At 43.8% G+C, this 18,274-nt stretch overlaps 1 protein-coding gene across 5 annotated transcripts in view; it reads right to left on the reverse strand.

Moving 5' to 3' along the window:
* PALM2AKAP2 (PALM2 and AKAP2 fusion) overlaps nt 1–12,522 on the reverse strand; it is a 515,750-nt gene extending 503,228 nt beyond the window's left edge. For all 5 annotated transcript variants that reach the window (XM_027964123.2, XM_027964120.2, XM_027964122.2 and 2 more), the window contains exon 1: nt 12,453–12,522. In XM_027964123.2, the coding sequence (XP_027819924.1) occupies nt 12,453–12,457 (5 nt within the window). In that variant the 5' untranslated portion in view covers nt 12,458–12,522. The remainder of the gene's footprint in view (nt 1–12,452) is intronic.
* Nucleotides 12,523–18,274: the final 5,752 nt, after the last annotated feature.

An 18,274-nucleotide genomic window follows, 5' to 3' on the forward strand; every position in this document is an offset into this window, starting at 1 on the left:
CACAGTGAAAGAAAAATAACCAAACAAAAGGGAAGACAGTTCACTCTGTCTGCACTGACTTATTCCCCAGGCTGGCATAGCTCAGTGTCAAGGGAACTTCCCAGCTACACAGAGTCCCCCACACTGGGAAAGAGAGATCAGGATGAACCAACAGCTTCCCCATCGTTCCAGGGCACTACATGAAGGACCCATTTGGTTTTCATCCCATCCAGAGACCAGCAAAGCTGAGATGCACAGAGACAGAGAGAAACAAGAAAGAAAATCAGGTTATCAATATCAGCCAGGCAGTAGGAGTGGCCAGTTTCCAGGGGCCTCCTCTGCAGACCACCCAAGCAGCTTTCCTTGCTGAAAAAACCAACAGGCACCAAGGATCCCCTGTAGATTTCACCCTGTGTTTCTGCATCACAAAGTCCCTCCCCACTTCCTTTCCCACCCTTTCTCCTTAACCTCCCTACCCTTGCCAGAACCCAGGATGTACACAGGCAGGCAGTCCTACTCTCGTGGCTGAGGCATGCCAGATGCCAACCTATACCCCCAAGGATGACCAGTCCCCTGAAGCAGGCAAATTTGGACAGTGGGAGACAAGGGCCAAAGCTTTTCCATCAGCCTCAGGATTTTGGCCTTAGGAATCCTTTTATCATTTCCAAGGTAATGCATGGGGGAAATGGGAAAGTATCAACATAAAACACAGATACACATTTTAGAAGGAGGCCTTAGAAAAAGAGTTTTACACACACACACACACTCCCTCCAAATTTTTGTTTCTGCAGGGCATGACACCCCTACTTTCTTGCACTGGTGCCATATGCACATCACCATAATATAATATAATGCTTCTAATTTCAAGACCTGGAGTGACGCTAACAGGAAGACACATGGTATAGCTGACACAGGCTGGTGGAAGACAAATCAAGAGCCGTTAAGAAATGTGTTTAATTCACGCAAATGTAATTAGGTTTGGAGAACCATCATTTTATTAAGCAATCAAGAATCCATAACTAAACTTTATTCTGTATAGTTTAATTCTTGAACATGTATTGTTCTTAGAGTATTTAACTCCCATAACAAGGAAGGAATTTTGGGGATAATGCTCATCTCACATAAAAAGCCAACATAATAACATGTTTAAATTATTCTTTATGAAATCAGTCACTCTTCTCTGACTTTCAACAGTAAGGATCCCTAAGTTTGTCGATCTTGTTCAAAAAATATAATACTACAAGCTTCTTGCCCTGAACATTTTGTATTCATATTAACATGACTTATATTTATAGAATCATAACTTGACATTTACACCAAGATTTTACCGATTTGCAAATACTTAGAGGTAATTAGATTCACTAGTTATTTTTTAAACATTAAGGAACTGGCCAAAGAAATTTTTTTAGATTTTAAATTATTTATGACCCCCCACACTTTTTAAATTCATATTTTTAAAAATAGATAAAATTCATGTTTACCCCTTAAACACTTTTTTTCACAACCCCCATCCTGCCCTAACTTTCTAGAAAATAAAGGCTTTATCCACAAGAAACTGCCAAGTTATACCCACTAAAATGAGGAGCCTAATTTCTGCTCTGTAGACTGTTGAACTCCAGTTCATGGCAGCAATCCTCTACCAGGAGGGTTGTTGGTGGGGAAGATGTGTAAAAGGACAAGATGCTCACCTCTTGCATTATATAGACCCCTACGCTGTGTCTTTGTGTTGTAGGCATTGCCACTCAAAGTATTGTCTCCAGAGCAGCAGCATCATTATCCTCTCCTAGGAAGCTTGTTGGGAATGTAGACTCTCCAATCCCACCTGAGGTCCACAGAATCAGGAAATGCCCTTTAACACTATTCCCAGGAGATTCATTAAAACCTTACAGTGTGAGTCTCTGAGGAAATAAACCTTTATTGTTGGTGTCATCAGCTTTAAATGCTGGACACCTCTGTCTTGGAAAATAAGGTAAAGAAAGCACTGGAAAGTTGGAGAACTTTTGTTTCTAAACCAACTTCATTAATTCTTCCCTGGAAGACTCATAGCTATAGCATAGCAAATCTTAATGCTCTTCAAAAGTGAAAGGCTTTGGAGATGATTTCAACAAAGACAGCTAAAACAAGTAAAGTATCCAAAAAGGTTTAGCAGCACCCAGCAAATACATCTTCATGTGTTTCTGTCTGTCTGTTCTGTTTTGTTTCCTTTCTGTTCTTTGTTTTGCTTTACTTCCTTAGTGAACCCTCTTCGCACTATTATCTGAAGAAATGGAGTTTCTGATTCCTCCAGGGGGCAGACGTTTACCACTATACTGTGGAGGGGGCCTCAGCCACAGGCTTGTTAGTGAGAACAAATGCTTTATATTTGAAGACTATCAATTATTCAATCTAGCTTTAATACTGCAATTAGCTTGGCTAATTTATTTTGGAAAATGACTTAAGCAGTTGTAAGATGACTAGTTCAGATATTAAAAAAGCTTTTTTTAAAATATCTTAATTTGAGGGGCTAAGAATCAGGCTTGGATTTTGGCCCCATGTAGTATCTCTGACAGAGAAGGCACTGGCACCCCACTCCAGTACTTTTGCCTGGAAAATCCCATGGATGGAGGAGCCTGGTGGGCTGCAGTCCATGGGGTCGCTGAGAGTTGGACATGACTGAGCGACTTCACTTTCACTTTTCACTTGCATGCATTGGAGAAGGAAATGGCAACCCACTCCAGTGTTCTTGCCTGGAGAATCCCAGGGACGGGGGAGCCTGGTGGGCTGCTGTCTATGGGGTCGCACAGAGTTGGACATGAATGAAGCAACTTAGCAGTAGCAGCAGCAGCAGGATCTCTGAATACTTAAGATTCATTTAGATTCCTGTCCCCTTGTTATGTGCTTCAGACAATATTTCTTCAAACTTTCCCCTAGTACAACACTTAGCACGCTTTATTAAAATTACATAGCCAGTTATACTTGTTCCTCATAGATTGTGGCCTCCATGAAGGCAGGAACTATGTCATATTCATATTTGTATCACAGGGACCTAGAACAATACTTAGCACCAAGTAGATATTTAATAATTATGAGTTGAATGAATGAATAAATGACATAACTGACAGAGAGATAGTGGTACTCAAAGCAAAATGATAAGCAGTCTAAAAAACTTACTTCCTAAGTATGAAATACTTATAAAACTAGATGGAGTATAATATCTTTAATTTAGAGTCCATTCATTCAGAACTTGTAAAATATATCAAATGCAGATAATACCACTCTAATGGCAGAAAGTGAAGAGGAACTAAAGGGTGTCTTGACGAGGATGAAAGAGGAAAGTGAGAAACTGGCTTAAAACAACATTAAAAAACTAAGATCATGGCATCCGGTCCCATCACTTCAGGGCAAACAGATGGGGAAAAAGTGAAAACAGTGACAGATTTTATTTTCTTGGGCTCCTAAATCACTGTAGACAGTGACTGAAGCCATGAAATTAAAAGACACTTGCTCCTTGGAAGGAAAGCTATGACAAACCTAGGCAGCATGTTAAAAAAAAAAGACATTACTCTGTCAACAAAGGCCTGTATAGTCAAGGCTATGGTTTTTCCAGTAGTCATGTATGGATGTGAGAGCTGGGCAATAAAGAAAGCTGAACCCGGAAGAATTGATGCTTTCAAACTGCGGTGCTGGAGAAGACTCTTGGGAGTCCCTTGGACAGCAAGGAGATCAAATCAGTCAATCCTAAAGGAAATCAACCCTGAAAATTCATTGAAAGGACTGATGCTAAAGCTGAAGCTCCAATACTTTGGCCACTGATGCAAAGAGCTGACTCATTGGGAAAGATGCTGATGCTGGGAAAGATTGAGGGCAGGAGGCGATAGTGAAGGACAGGGAAGCCTGGCATGCTGCCGTTCATGGGGTCGCAAAGAATCTGAAACAACTGAGCAACCGAACAACAACAACATCCAGAACTTGTAAGATATACCTTCTGATTATATATATTTTATGCTCGAGATAGCTATCTATGAAGAATAAGAGCAAACAAGATGGGACAGATTTTATTGATTTAGCAGCAGTTTAGGAAGCATTCACTTACATACTATTGATTAGTTAAATTATCACTTATGTTTAAACAGTAGGTGAAATACAATGAAGTTCTGTGCACAAAAACAGAATTTGGACTAGTAAGGTTCCCTCCTCTAATGAGAAGAAAATTTCACTTCTTTAAATAGAATAAAATTCTAATTCAACCTCTCCATAACTGAGATTAGTCTTCCTCTGAGGAGTCAACTTAGGGGAATTTTTACTATAGGTAATAAGAAAAATGACATTTTTCAATGTGAAGCAAACACACACTTTGGGACCTTGTGGAACTGAAGCTTCTCTTTAGTAAGTTCATGGTAAACTCACAGCAACTGTCAACACTTGTGTCATATTTTGGAGCCTTGTGCACCAACGACCAGAATGTGTGTACAAACAAAAACTCTCAAGGTCTGTCCCAGAAATGTGAAGTATGTTTTCGTAAGACTTTAAATACTTTTACCCTTTGAGAGTTAGAATCCCAGCTGAAAATAGATGCCACACTCAAACTGGATAACTGAAGTAAGCTTAATAAAGGGACTGCTTTACAGAGACATGGTCAGAGTGAAAAAACACCAACAGGGATGGTGAAGCACCAAAGGCTAAAAGAAGTAGGGAAACCGGGGAGGGGGAAGCGGGGGGCGGGGGGTGTCAGAACCGGAAAAGAACTAGAGCTACAGATGTGGGATAGGCTGCAGGCAGCGGCCGTGGCCTTCAGAAAAGAAAAGCAGCTACTGCCAACCCACCTCCTTACAAGACAGGAGATGACGCAATAAATGCTCTGACCTCACTCTCCTTCTACCCTGCTCATATCTCGCCTTGATCCAATCCAACAGGAAACCAAAGGGCAGGAGAGTCTAATTGATGCAGACCACAGAGGCCAGCCTCCTAGGGCACAAATCAGTGTGGGAAGAGGAGACAGCAGATTTGATGGGCGAGATGAAGAATATCCACCAAGTATACCCTTTCCAAAGCTCTTCCACTGCAAAGTATCTATAATATCATTCACGAACTTACTATGACATAGACATTCCTAAGAATTCATTGGAAACAGATATGTATGGTTTTCTAATAACAATGACATTTGGTAGTTCCCTATATTATTTTCATAGGAACACAAGATTCATTGATTCATTCAAAGATATGGTAAAGGCAAGTTTTCTATCTGCAGGAAACCTGCTGAAAGAAACTAAAAGAATGAAAAATCATAAATAAAAACTGAGCTACTATTCCCTGGTGGCTCAGAGGTTAAAGCATCTGCCTCCAATGCGGGAGACCTGGGTTTGATCCCTGGGTCGGGAAGATCCCCTGGAAAAGGAAATGGCAATCCACTCCAGTATTCTTGCCTGGAGAATCCCATGGACAGAGAAGCCTAGTAGATTACAGTCCACGGGGTCGCAAAGAGTCGGACACGACTGAGCAACCTCACCTTGCCTATGAAGCTAGCAAAGAGCTAGGATTCTCAAGTCGCAGATTATAAGAATTATCTGCCAAAAAGAGACAACTTTTTAAAGTTTTTTTTATTTTGTATTGGCATATAGCAGATTAACAATGTTGTAATAGCTTCAGGTGAACAACGAAGGGACTCAGCCAAACATATACATGTATCCGTTCTCTCCTAAATCTCCCTTCCATGCAAGCCACCACATAAGTGGTGGAATTGAGTGGAGTTCCATATGCTATACAATAGGTTTTTGTTGGTTATCTATTTTAAATATAGCAATGTGTCCCTAACTATCCCTTCCCCCTGGCAACTATAAGTTCATTTTCTAAGTCTATGAGTCTCAAAAAGAGGATAATTTTTATTAAATCAACAGACAACCCTAAAAGGTGATCTCTACCTCTGTACATCTCAGAAGATTTTCAAATTTCTCTTGTAACTAAGGAGACAGTCCAGAGAGGTTCAGTGTTGGAATGGTGGGGTGTGATGTGGAGGTCACGGGGGCATGGGGAACATCTGTGTGGAGGGGCTGGTTCCACACCACACCGGGGTAGTGCAGGAAGTGACACTGAGTGCTCTATCTTCATTATCTATGAGAGCCTGAAAACTTGAAAACTAAACACAGAGAACTAGTCTGGAGGCAAGAGATGTAAGAAAGAAAACAACAATTACCTTTGAAGATGACTTGCCCCCTCCCCTTTGTTTGGGATGCTAAACAGAGTCAATTACGCAATGATAAATAAGCACCAAGTAGCTGTCTGTCTCCCCCCCCCAACCCCCCCCCCCACACACACACACACAAAGTAAGCTGAGATGTGTGACCTGTGTGAGTGATCTCACGGCAACGTATTTTTAGAGCTAATACATTGTAGAGTTGTAAGAAATGTTTATGAGACAAAACATCTCATCTAAAGTCATTGCATTCCCCCAAACACTGCCCTTATCCTTGTCACTTATTCTTGGACAAACAGCAGTTTTGGCTAGAATTACCTGCATTTGGAAATGAGTAATAAATAAAAATAACCAGGGGGTAGAAGGGGAGGGTGTCAGAACTGGAAGAGAACTAGAGCTACAGATGTGGGACAGGCTGCAGGCAGGGGCTGTGGCCTTCAGAAAAGAAAAGCAGCTACTGCCAACCCACTTTTGCCAACGTGCACAGATTCTATATACTTAACTATTATTTTTAAAAAGGAAAGGAAAGATTTACAAGCAAAAGGCAGGTACATATATTTCAGAAAATGACACAAGAAATGGATGAAATTTTCAGATAAACTCTTCTCCACATATTCAAAGAAATTAAGCAAAATATAAATGCTTAAAAAAAAAAAGTACAAAATGGACTGGCAGAGCCAGAAAATGAAGAGAACCACAAAACCATTAAAGAAGTAAAAGCTACATTAGAATGAGTAAGGACTAAATACTGCTAAAAAACAGTTACCTAGGGGATAGATTTTAAAATGTCACAAGAACTTATGGGAAAGTCAGGGGGAAAAAATGAAAGTGATTCAAAACAGTTATGATGGCAAGGAATGAGTAATAGATGCATCTGCAGCAGATAACAGAATAAATTATTTAATTGAAGGCTAGGAAGAAAATCCCTTTACAAAAAATAAAGGAAAATATGGATCTTCAGCAGAGAAGGCAACGGCACCCCACTCTAGTACTCTTGCCTGGGAAATCCCATGGACGGAGAAGCCTGGTTGGCTACAGTCTACGGGGTCGCTAAGAGTCAGACACGACTGAGTGACTTCACTTTCACTTTTCACTTATATGCATTGGAGAAGGAAATGGCAACCCACTCCAGTGTTCTTGCCTGGAGAATCCCAAGGACAGAGGAGCCTGATGGGCTGCTCTCTATGGGGTTGCACAGAGTCGGACACGACTGAAGCGATGCAGCAGCAGCATGGATCTTCAGATCAAAGGAACATACCATTTTCCAAGAAAAAACTGACACAGTGACTTATAGTGAGAAATATCATAAAAAAAAGTTGCTAAATGTTGATGTTTAAAAATATTTCTATCAGCATCAAGGCAAAAAATATGAAAGTGCCAGAGGAATTAACCAGGCTAGCCTCTGACTTCACCAGAGCAACAGTCAAGGCCAGAACACAATGGAAAAATCTTATAGAATTATTTGGGGGGGGGGGGAGAATGTGATTGTATAATTTTATGCATTCAATTTGTTTGTTCATAAAAACCACAGAAACTCACCAACTATTCAAACTCAACAACTCAGAAATCTGTTTCCTGACTACTCTGTCAAAAGTAACCCTCCCTTGGGAGCGGGAAGGAATGGACTGGGAGTTTGGGATTAGCAGATGCAAGCTATTATACATAGAATGGATAAACAACAAGGTCCTACTATACAGCACAGGGAACAATATTCAATATCCTGAGATAAATCATAATGGGAAAGAATATAAAAAAGAAGGTGTAGTTATATATACGTATAACTGAGTCATTCTGCTATACAGCAGAAATTAATTCAACAGTGTAAATCAACTATACTTCAGCTGAAAAAAAAGTAACCTGCTCTAATCAGCCTCCAATCTCCTACTGGGTTTTACTTTTATTCTTAACATTTATCACTTCCTGACATTAACATTTATATCACATGTTCTCCACGATTAAATAGAAGCTCCGTGAGGAGATGATCTGGTTCAGCTTTGTTCACTGTCGTAACCTCAGAGCTTAGAACAGAGACTCGTACATAAAGAAAACTCAGTTAAGTGAACTGTGAGAATTATATTTACAGTTCAAAACTACAAATGTTCAAAATTTTGAAAAGGTAAAACTCACAATATAACTGCAACACATGGCAAATAAACGGTGATGGTCTCTCATTTCCTCAGCTGTCAGAGTAAAGAACCTACCAAGTCTAAACTCTAGCAATTTTAAGAGTTCCCATGCTCTGTTCTCTTTGCCTTTTGGCTTCCAGACTGTTCTAGAGAAGTGTCTGGCACAACCTTTAGGTGTGGAATCAAATTAGTAACTGCATGTACTACCGTTCATGCCCACAAACACTCTGATCTTCCAACTGACCGAACAAGGAGGGCAACCAATTACAATCACCAGGAGGAAAAGGGGACGACAGAGGATGAGATGGCTGGATGGTATCACTGACTCGATGGACGTGAATCTGAGTGAACTCCGGGAGTTGGTGATGGACAGGGAGGCCTGGCATGCTGCGATTCATGGGGTCGCAAAGAGTCAGACACAACTGAACTGAACTGAACTGAGGACCCTCTCAGCTTGTGATAGAGATTTTTTTCCCCTCGTTTTAACTAAGATGCTCTTGTTGTATTAAAACCAATCATTCTCATGAATAAATGATTTTGCTTTTATTTTAACTCAGTGTCATTTTAAATAGTGACCTTAGCTTACTCAAAACGATCAGCTATGGGCACATAACAGTCTGGCTTTTAAAACTGATAATCTCTTCTGCAGTTGCAGACATTTAAAGCATTCTCATACTTGACTATGACACATTCATTTGTAAACTTTTTATTTTATATTGGAGTAGAACTGATTAACAATGTTGTGATAGTTTCAGGTGGACAGCAAAAGGAACTCAGCCATACATACACATGTATCCATTCTCCCCCAGACTCCCCTCTCATCCAGGATGCCACATAACACAGAGTAGAGCCCCCTGTGCCATACAGTAGCTCCTTGCTGGTCACCTTCAGAAGGAAAGGTGCCGGAAGTTCTTTGGTGGTTCCACACACTTAGCCATCTCTGAACCATCATTCCCTCACTGCAGAATTCCAGCCACAGGACCCTTCCTCCAGTTCTTCCAACTTGCTGAGGTCTCTCCTGTCTCAGGGCCTTAGCACATGCTGTTTTCTCAGCCCAGAGTGCGTCTTCCATCTACTCTTTACCCAGCCAATTCCTACATTCGATTCTCCTTTAGATATCACATTACATTTCAGTTCCTCAGTGGGGCTTTGCTAACCCCCTAGTCTAACATATATCCCCGTCCTGTCATTTTCTCTGTTTTTTCCTCCATGGCACTTTACCAGTCAATTCTAAAGGAAATCAACCCTGAATATTCATTGGAAGGACTGATGCTAAAGCTCCAATACTTTGGCCACCTGATGCGAAGAGGTGACTCATTAGAAAAGACCCTGATGCTTGGAAAGATTGAAGGCAGGAGGACAGCAGATTGAAAGATTGAAGGGGACAGCGGATGATGAGATGGTTGGATGGCATCACCGACTCAATGGACATGAGTTTAAGCAAGCTCTGGGAGCTGGTGATGGACAGGGAAGCCTGGTGTGCTACAGTCCATGGGGTCGCAAATAATCAGACTCCAGTGACTGAACAACAGCAACATAGATTCATTTGTGTTTACTGGTTTAACATCTATCCCTTCATTAGACAATGAACTCCAGGCAATAAGAATCATGACTGTTTCACTGACCAGTGCTAACCTCCACAAATACTTGTTGGTTAAATGAAAAAATAAAAGAAGGACATGAATTTCCTTCCCTCTTTTATTATTTTTTTCCCATAAACCTGAGTTGGATACAGTAAGGAGAATTGAGTCCTTATCTCACTCACATTTAAGGCAAGCTGTCCTATCTAGGATGAGATTTGGAGCCGGTTTAGATTGAGGGAAAGGACAGGAAGTGGCAGGTGGGAAATTTCAAGGTAGGACAAAAATAAGTGGTATTCTGAAAGGGGAAGCAAAGAGTTAAAAAGCAAATCATACTAATGACTCAAAGGGAGTGAGGCAAAGAACAGATAAACAGTTGGAAATGCGGGAGGTTAACTGAGAGGTAAGGAGGGCTTTGGAACGTCACAGGGGAAGGGGAAAGCCAGGGCCAGGCCCATGGGGATAAGGAGGCTGGATGAGGCCCCAACTGGGATCCCACGGAGGGAGCAGAAGGGTATAATGAGAAAACTCTGTTTTCAAGGAGTTCCAGGTGGGAGACAGGCACACCTGGAACTAAGCTTAGCAGGGGATGGAGAGGAAACAGAGGGAAGGTCTGAGGAGGTAAATGGACAAATCCTATACACAGTTACTAAACTCTCAGGCTCTAAGCCTGGCAGATATGTTATATATATTAGAGTGTTCATATTAATGTGAAATCATAAAGATGAAAATTACTCCCCTAGCAAGTAACTAGACCTACATTCAATCTCTTAAAACAGACAATCTCTGGGTCGGAAAACGGCCATGATGACGGCAAGGTGGCCAGTTTCCTCTCTGCATCCCCAAGCCCTCTGTGTCTTCTGGCTGTCTGCAGCTACAGTGGTGTCTTAAAACTGTGCTACTCTCGGTTGCCCTTGGGACACTGTGTTTCTTTAGCAATTGTCTGAGAAAAAAAAAGCTAGGTGCCAACCTGAGACTCCATCAGATGTCAGTGGAAAATGCTGGAGACCATAGCAGTAATAATAATATTGGTAATTGACGCTATTTATTGAGTTTAGTCTGTGCTAGGTTCTGTTCTAAAAAACTTGGTATGCATCAACTGGCTTAATCTTCACAAAAATCACATAAAAGTGTTGTTATTATTACCATTTGTTTCCAGAAATGAGGCCCAGAGAGACTAATGTCATGGCAGCAAAGTGTAAAAGGACTCAAGCCCCGCAAACTGACTCCAGAGCCTTGATCATTAGCTGCTTAAATCTGCATATACCTTACAATTGACAGAGCTCTTAGCAGAGAAAGAAACATTATCTGATCCTCTCAATACTTCAAAATGAGTAAGGAATATCTTTACCTCCGTTGTATAAACAGGGAAACTGAGGCTCAGAGACATCAAATTACTGGTGTAGGAAATCACTAGCACAAGGACCAGCCAATGCAGAGGCTGAAATCTACAACTCCTCATTGCTAAAATGCCACACCATCCCTCACTTCTGCTTTAGCAGCCTTGTTGGTGAGGATTAAATTGCATCTGCACAATCAGATATGAAAGGGGGGAGGGAACATACAAGCTGCATCTAGGGTTTATTGGGTTTGGCATGAAAGTCCTAGTACCTGAAAACAGGACATTATCTCCGGGCTGAAATATGATTTCATACAGCGTCAGTGTCAGGGAGTATCCGTGGGAAGAAAACGGGAGGAGAAGCTGACCAAGTGAGCCGGTATCTAATACCTGGCTCCCCAAATGACTCTTTCTTGGCGCCTGGCGCCTGTCAGAGTGGCTCTGCTGCGGCAGCAGCCTTGAAGACTGACCAAGAAGCAACGCAGGGAGGCCAAGAGACAGGAATCCCAGAGACAGGAATCCCAAGAGAGAGGAATCCCAGTCCGCACCTCCACCCAAGACCTTCATTGTGTCTTTGCTGGTTAACGCCCCTCTTGCCTTCATGCCCTCTTCCCCATGCCTCCCATGCAGTGCCCACGGTGCCAAACGCTGTAATTCAACCCTCGGCTGCTGGTCCTACTGTTCTCTCTCCTTTCTCAATTACTCCAGGAACAAATCAATTATTTGGGGGTCCTCTTGGTTTCCAGTAGCCGGGGCACTGCAGCCCTGTCTCATATTCCCCACTAACTCATCATGCTTCCATTACACGCTTTATATCAAGCTACATTTGCTTCTGATCCGCAGTGACCCCCCCTCCCAAGACACACACACTCCTTTTTTTTTTTTTGACTGCAGTCCAATAATGCTGACAAGGTTAGGAATCGGAAGTAATGGCTATTGCGGCCAACTCCCTGAGCGGCGGAAGCTTGGGGCAGGGACGGGAAAGCCTAGAACGTGCCTCCCTCTTCAGCAACATCGTCCCCTCCCGAGGCCCTGCTGGCCAAGGGGCAGCGGCCAAAACCGCGCATCCCAGGTCTCGTACCCCTTGGCTCCTGCCTTCCCGGCTGCTGCTATAGAAACGCCAGGCGTACACACGGGGCTGAAATTAAACACCCATCCTGGACCGGGACCCAAGCCGGGATCAGCCGGCTGCCTCGGTCGCCATAGCAACATGCGGAGGGGAAGGCAGCTAAAGGCGCGCGCGGCGCGGGGACACTCACTCCATCGCGGGGCTCCGGGCTGCTGCGGGGTTCTCTGGCGCTGCTCGCCTCTGCCGGAGCCGGACGCTCTGGTCGCGCCGCGCGCGCGAGGTGGAGCCGGGAGCGGCCCCCCTCCCCACCCGCAATCCCTCCTCCCCTTGAGGGTTGAAAGTGAACGCTCAGGCTCTCTCAGCTCCCAGCCTGCGAATAAAACGGGAAGCAATTGGATAATGTTGTTCGCTGGGCGCTAGACAAGCCACTCCACTTAAGTGTTTGGGGAGGGAGCGCGTCGGCAGCTGCGCCTGGCGGTGTGGCCACCAGCGCGCAGGGCCCGGGCGCCCGAGGTGCCAGGTGCGCCAGCAGCTCCCCCTGGGACGGGCGGCGCTGCCCCGAGACGCCGAGAACCGGTGGGAGGCGGGAGATGTGCGGCTGCGGCGGGTGGCACAGCCCAGAGGGTGCAGGGAAACGATTGAGTCATTGGCAAGGTTGCAGCTCTTGCGGCTTGGAAGTTGCAAGAGAACGAAGCGCCTGGCCTCTGCAACTAGCAAGTACTGCCCCCAACAGACTGGGCACAGGTTCGAAAACGCCATTGTGCCAGCTCAGCGGCCATCCAGTCTGGGTTTCCCAAGGAAAACTCCAGTTGCGCTGCGGCGCGTTAATGCGGTGTTCCATCACACTGGCGACCCCACGCCCTTCTTAGCACTCCACGTTCTGCGTATTCCCGCCTGCCAGGAAGATACTGCCCAGAGTTACCTTCCCTAGTTAGTCCTTTGAAAACAATAGACTGAACATTCCCAAATTACCACGGCCCCACCCCAGAGTCATAAGCCTGCCGGGCATATATTCCCTTCCTACAATCCCTCTGAGAATTCTCTACTCCTAATGGTTTTCCAAGTGGGAACCTGGCCCCCATCCAGGGGCCTTACACCTGCTGCAGTGAAGAGTGGATGAGACAAGCTTCAAGCTTTCATTGCATCTTACTTCCTGGTCCCTCTGAGAGCAGGTGTCTGCTAGGTGCTGGGGATGCAGCCCTAAGCTTAGCCATCTCAGTCCTTGTCTTGGTGAAGCTCAGACTAATGTAGAAGGACAGAGAAAGAAAAATAAACAAACAAACAAACAAATAGATCATCATAGGCTGAAGATATTGCTATAAAAATTAAGCAGTAAAATGCTGTGATTAATGTCTTAAAATTAATTTATGGGGCTTCTCCGGTGGCTCAGTGGTAAAGAATCTACCTGCCAGTGCAGAAGACATGGGTTTGATCCCTGGTCTGGGAAGATTCCACATACTGCGGAGCAACAAAGCCCCAGAGCCACAGCTATTGAGCTTGTGCTCTGGAGCCACGGAACCGGAACCCTGGAATCCAAACCGCAATTCCTGAGGCCCCCCTGCAACTAGTGAAGCCTGCTGTGCCCTGGAACCTGTGCTCTGCAATGAAAGGCCACTGCAATGAGAAGGCCACATACAGCCCCCACTTGCCACAACTAGAGAGCAGCCCACACAGCAATGAAGACACAGCACAGCCAAAAACTAAAAAATTATTATAAAAAATAATAAAATTAATTTATGATGATACAGAGCCCTTGAATTTACTAAAAAGCATTGAACTGTAAATTCTAGATGAATTTTATGGTATATAAACTATATCTTATTATAGCAGTTTTCAATAAATCTTCTGATGGAGACTCAAAGGGAAGTACACCCCCAACCCACCCTTTAAAGGACTGGCCTGAGAAGGGGAAGGTTGGGAAATGCAAACCACAGCGGGAAGGGCATTCTAAGCAGTCACCAACTTGTTCGGTGGCTCTAGACTAGACAGGGAAGAGCTCTACACACTCAAGAGACCGAAAAGAAACCAGCACAAAGTGTTCTGCGTAGATTCACTCCCTTCCTTTCCCTCTGGAAAGCGAGCCCCACAGTCAAACCCAGTGAAGTCTCACAGAGACATTTTGTGGAAAGAGATCCTAGCTCTTCTCCAGGTTCCCATTCAGAGGATCCAGGGTGAATCTGGAGATCAGAAAACCCTTCCTCAGCCCATGTCCCTCTGCAGCTACCCTCCTACGTTTTACTCCTCTGCTTCATAGTCAAGCCTCTTGAAAGGGTTGCCCATACTTACCATCTTTACAACCTTTCCTCGTATTTACTCCCTGTAGCATATAGAATCAGAGAAGGCAATGGCAACCCACTCCAGTACTCTTGCCTGGAAAATCCCATGCACGGAGGAGCCTGGTAGGCTGCAGTCCATGGGGTCACTAAGAGTCAGACACGACTGAGCAACTTCACTTTCACTTTTCACTTTCATGCATTGGAGAAGGAAATGGCAACCCACTCCAGTGTTCTTGCCTGGAGAATCCCAGGGACGGGGGAGCCTGGTGGGCTGCCGTCATTGGGATCGTACAGAGTCAGACACGACTGAAGCAACTTAGCAGCAGCAGCCTACAGAATTAAGTTTATCTGTGAGGAATCAAGAGGCTTAATCAGGAAACAGATTGTTCTTCTACCTCTTATAAGTTCAGAGACTTGGATCAGTTTAGCAGCTCTCGAAGAGCTGAGACCCAGCCTCCCCCAAAATGTTGCTCTTTTATTTGTGGTGTCCCTTCCTAAAGTCATTTCATGAGCCAAGTTACTTTGCTGCTTAGACTCCAGCCATCGCATCTGCATTCCATTTTCAAGCACAAACAGAAACAGCAAAGGAAGCTCATCAACTTCCTTTTAAGGAAGGCTCCCAGAAACTGCCTCAGGACAGTTTCATTTACATCTCTTTGGCCAGAATTCATTCACACGATATTATTCAGTTTCCAGGGAGCCTGGGTGGAGCAGTCTTCAGTCTGTATAGTCATGAATATTTCTGAAAGTCAGAGACTCCATTCCCAGGAAAGAAGAAGGAAATGGGTATTGGGGGGGACAACCAACCATCTTTGCCAAACTCAGTCCTCAGTCCTTAGCTTCTGCCTCATCACGACACTGCTCCCCCTAGAGTCACCAAGGCTGACTGCAATGCACACCTCTCCATCCTCTTCCTATGTGACTCAGGACCAGGGTTTGACATTTTGACCACTCCTTTTTGTTGTGTGTGTTGTTTTTTCTTAAGTTGCGCTTATCGAGGCATAAGTTACACTCATCTTTTTCACGTGTACAGGTTTGTGAGTTCAGATACATTACACAGTCATGAAGTCACCACCATAGTCACAATAAGGAACATTACCATCACCCCAAGCAGTTCCTCTCACTGCCTTGATAGCAAGCCCCTCCTCCCACCTCCCTGGCAACACTGAGTTGATTTTTGTCCCCATGGTTTTGCTTTTTCCAGAATGTCATGGAAGTGGAATCAATCAATATGTAGCCTTTTGTGTTTGGCTTCTCTCACTTAGCAAACGCTTTTGAGAGTCCTCCGAGTTGTTGTGAGTATAATTCCTTTTCATGGCTAAATTGTATTACATTCTACAGATGCACCACAATTTATCTTCACCAGCTGATGGATATTTAGACTGTGTTAAATACTAATAAAACTGCTATACCCATTTGTGTACAGCTCTCTAAAGAAATGGCAACCCTCTCCAGTACTCTTGCCTGGAAAATCCCATGGATGGAGGAGCCTGGTGGGCTACAGTTCATGGGGTCACAAAGAGACAGAACTGAGCGACTTCACTTTCTTTCTCTATGTGAACATGTTTTCATTTCTTGGGGTCAATGCTAGGGTCCCTGCTTCTGCTTTGAAACACTCTCTTCTGTGAAGCCACACTGCTTCAACTCTACCTATGCCTTACCTGCTATTTGTCTCTTAAATGTTGGGGCTCTGCTGGGTCTATCTTCAATTTTCTTTATTTGTTACTATGCTTGCCCTCCCTGTGCCATTTCATTTACTTCTGTGGCTTTATTTACCCACAGACATGGTGCTCACGTTCCAAATGAAATCTTCAACCCATATCACTTTACTAAATTTTAAAACTGATACTCAAAGGCCATTGTAACATCTTCACAGACACCTGACACCTAATATGTCCAAAATTCACTCATCATTTTCACCTGTAAATCTCCTCCTAATATAAGAAGAGATGGCAAGAATACACAGAAGAACTGTACAAAAAAGATCTTCACCCAGATAATCACGATAGTGTGATCACTCACCCAGAGCCAGACATCCTGGAATGTGAAGTCAAGTGGGCTTTAGGAAGCATCACTACAAACAAAGCTAGAGGAGGTGATGGAATTCTAGTTGAGCTATTTCAAATCCTAAAATATAATGCTATGAAAGTGCTGCACTCAATATGTCAGCAAATTTGGAAAACTCAGCAGTGGCCACAGGATTGGAAAAGGTCAGTTTTCATTCCAATCCCAAAGACAGGCAATGCCAAAGAATGCTCAAACTACTGCAAAATTGCACTTGTTTCACACGCTAGTAAACCTCAAAATTCTCCAAGCTAGGCTTCAGCAATATGTGAACCAAGAACTTCCAGGTGTTCAAGCTGGTTTTAGAAAAGGCAGAGGAACCAGAGATCAAATTGCCAACATCCACTGGATCACTGAAAAAGCAAGAGAGTTCCAGAAAAAAACCTATTTCTGCTTTATTGACTATGTCAAAACCTTTGACTCTGTGGATCACAATAAAACTGTGGAAAATTCTGAAAGAGATGAAAATACCAGACCGCCTGACCTGCCTCTTGAGAAACCTGTATGAATATCAGGAAGTAACAGTTAGAACTGGACATGGAACAACAGACTGGTTCCAAATAAGAAAAGGAGTACGTCAAGGCTGTATATTGTCACCCTGCTTATTTAACATATGCAGAGCACATAATCATGAGAAATGCTGGGCTGGAGGAAGCACAAGCTGGAATAAAGATTGCCAGGAGAAATATTAATAACCTCAGATAGGCAAATGATACCACCCTTATGGAAGAAAGTGAAGAAATAAAGAGCTTCTTGATGAAAGGGAAAGAAGAGAGTGAAAAAGTTGGCTCAAAGCTCAACATTCAGAAAACTAAGATCATGGCAGCTAGTCCCATCACTTCATGGGAAATAGAAGGGGAAACACTGGAAACAGTGTCAGACTTTATTTTGGGGGGCTCTAAAATCACTGCAGATGGTGACTGCAGCCATGAAGTTAAAAGACCCTTACTCCTTGGAAAGAAAGTTATGCAACCTAGATAGCATATTAAAAAGCAGAGATATTACTTTGCCAACAAAGGTCCATCTAGTCAAGGCTATGGTTTTTCCAGTGGTCATGTGTGGATATAAGAGCTGGACTGTGAAGAAAGCTGAACACCGAAGAATTGATGCTTTTGAACTGTGGTGTTGGAGAAGACTCTTGAGAGTCCCTTGGACTGCAAGGAGATCCAACCCGTCCATCCTAAAGGAGATCAGTCCTGGGATTTCTTTGGAAGGACTGATGCTGAAGCTGAAACTCCAGGACTTTGGCCACCTCATGCAAAGAGTTGACTCATTGGGAAAGACCCTGATGCTGGGAGGGATTGGGGGCAGGAGGAGAAGGGGACGACAGAGGATGAGATGGTTGGATGGCATCACCAACTCAATGGACATGAGTTTGGGTGAACTCTGGGAGTTGGTGATGGACAGGGAGGCCTGTTGTGCTGTGATTCATGGGGTTGCAAAGAGTTGGACACGACTGAGCAACTGAACTGAACTGAATACCCTGCCTGTGTGTATGTGGTTAGTGTTCAGTTAGTCGTATCTGACTCTTTGTGACTCCATGGACCCGCCAGGCTCCTCTGGCCATGGAATTTTCCTATGCTGACAACATAGATGGAAGGGTGCTTGCAGAAACCTAGGCTGTATCTTTGATCCCTAACGTCCTGACTTGCTGTATGCAGTCAGTCAGCGA

The sequence above is a fragment of the Ovis aries genome, chromosome 2, assembly GCF_016772045.2.
Source record: "Ovis aries strain OAR_USU_Benz2616 breed Rambouillet chromosome 2, ARS-UI_Ramb_v3.0, whole genome shotgun sequence".
NCBI lineage: Eukaryota > Metazoa > Chordata > Mammalia > Artiodactyla > Bovidae > Ovis > Ovis aries.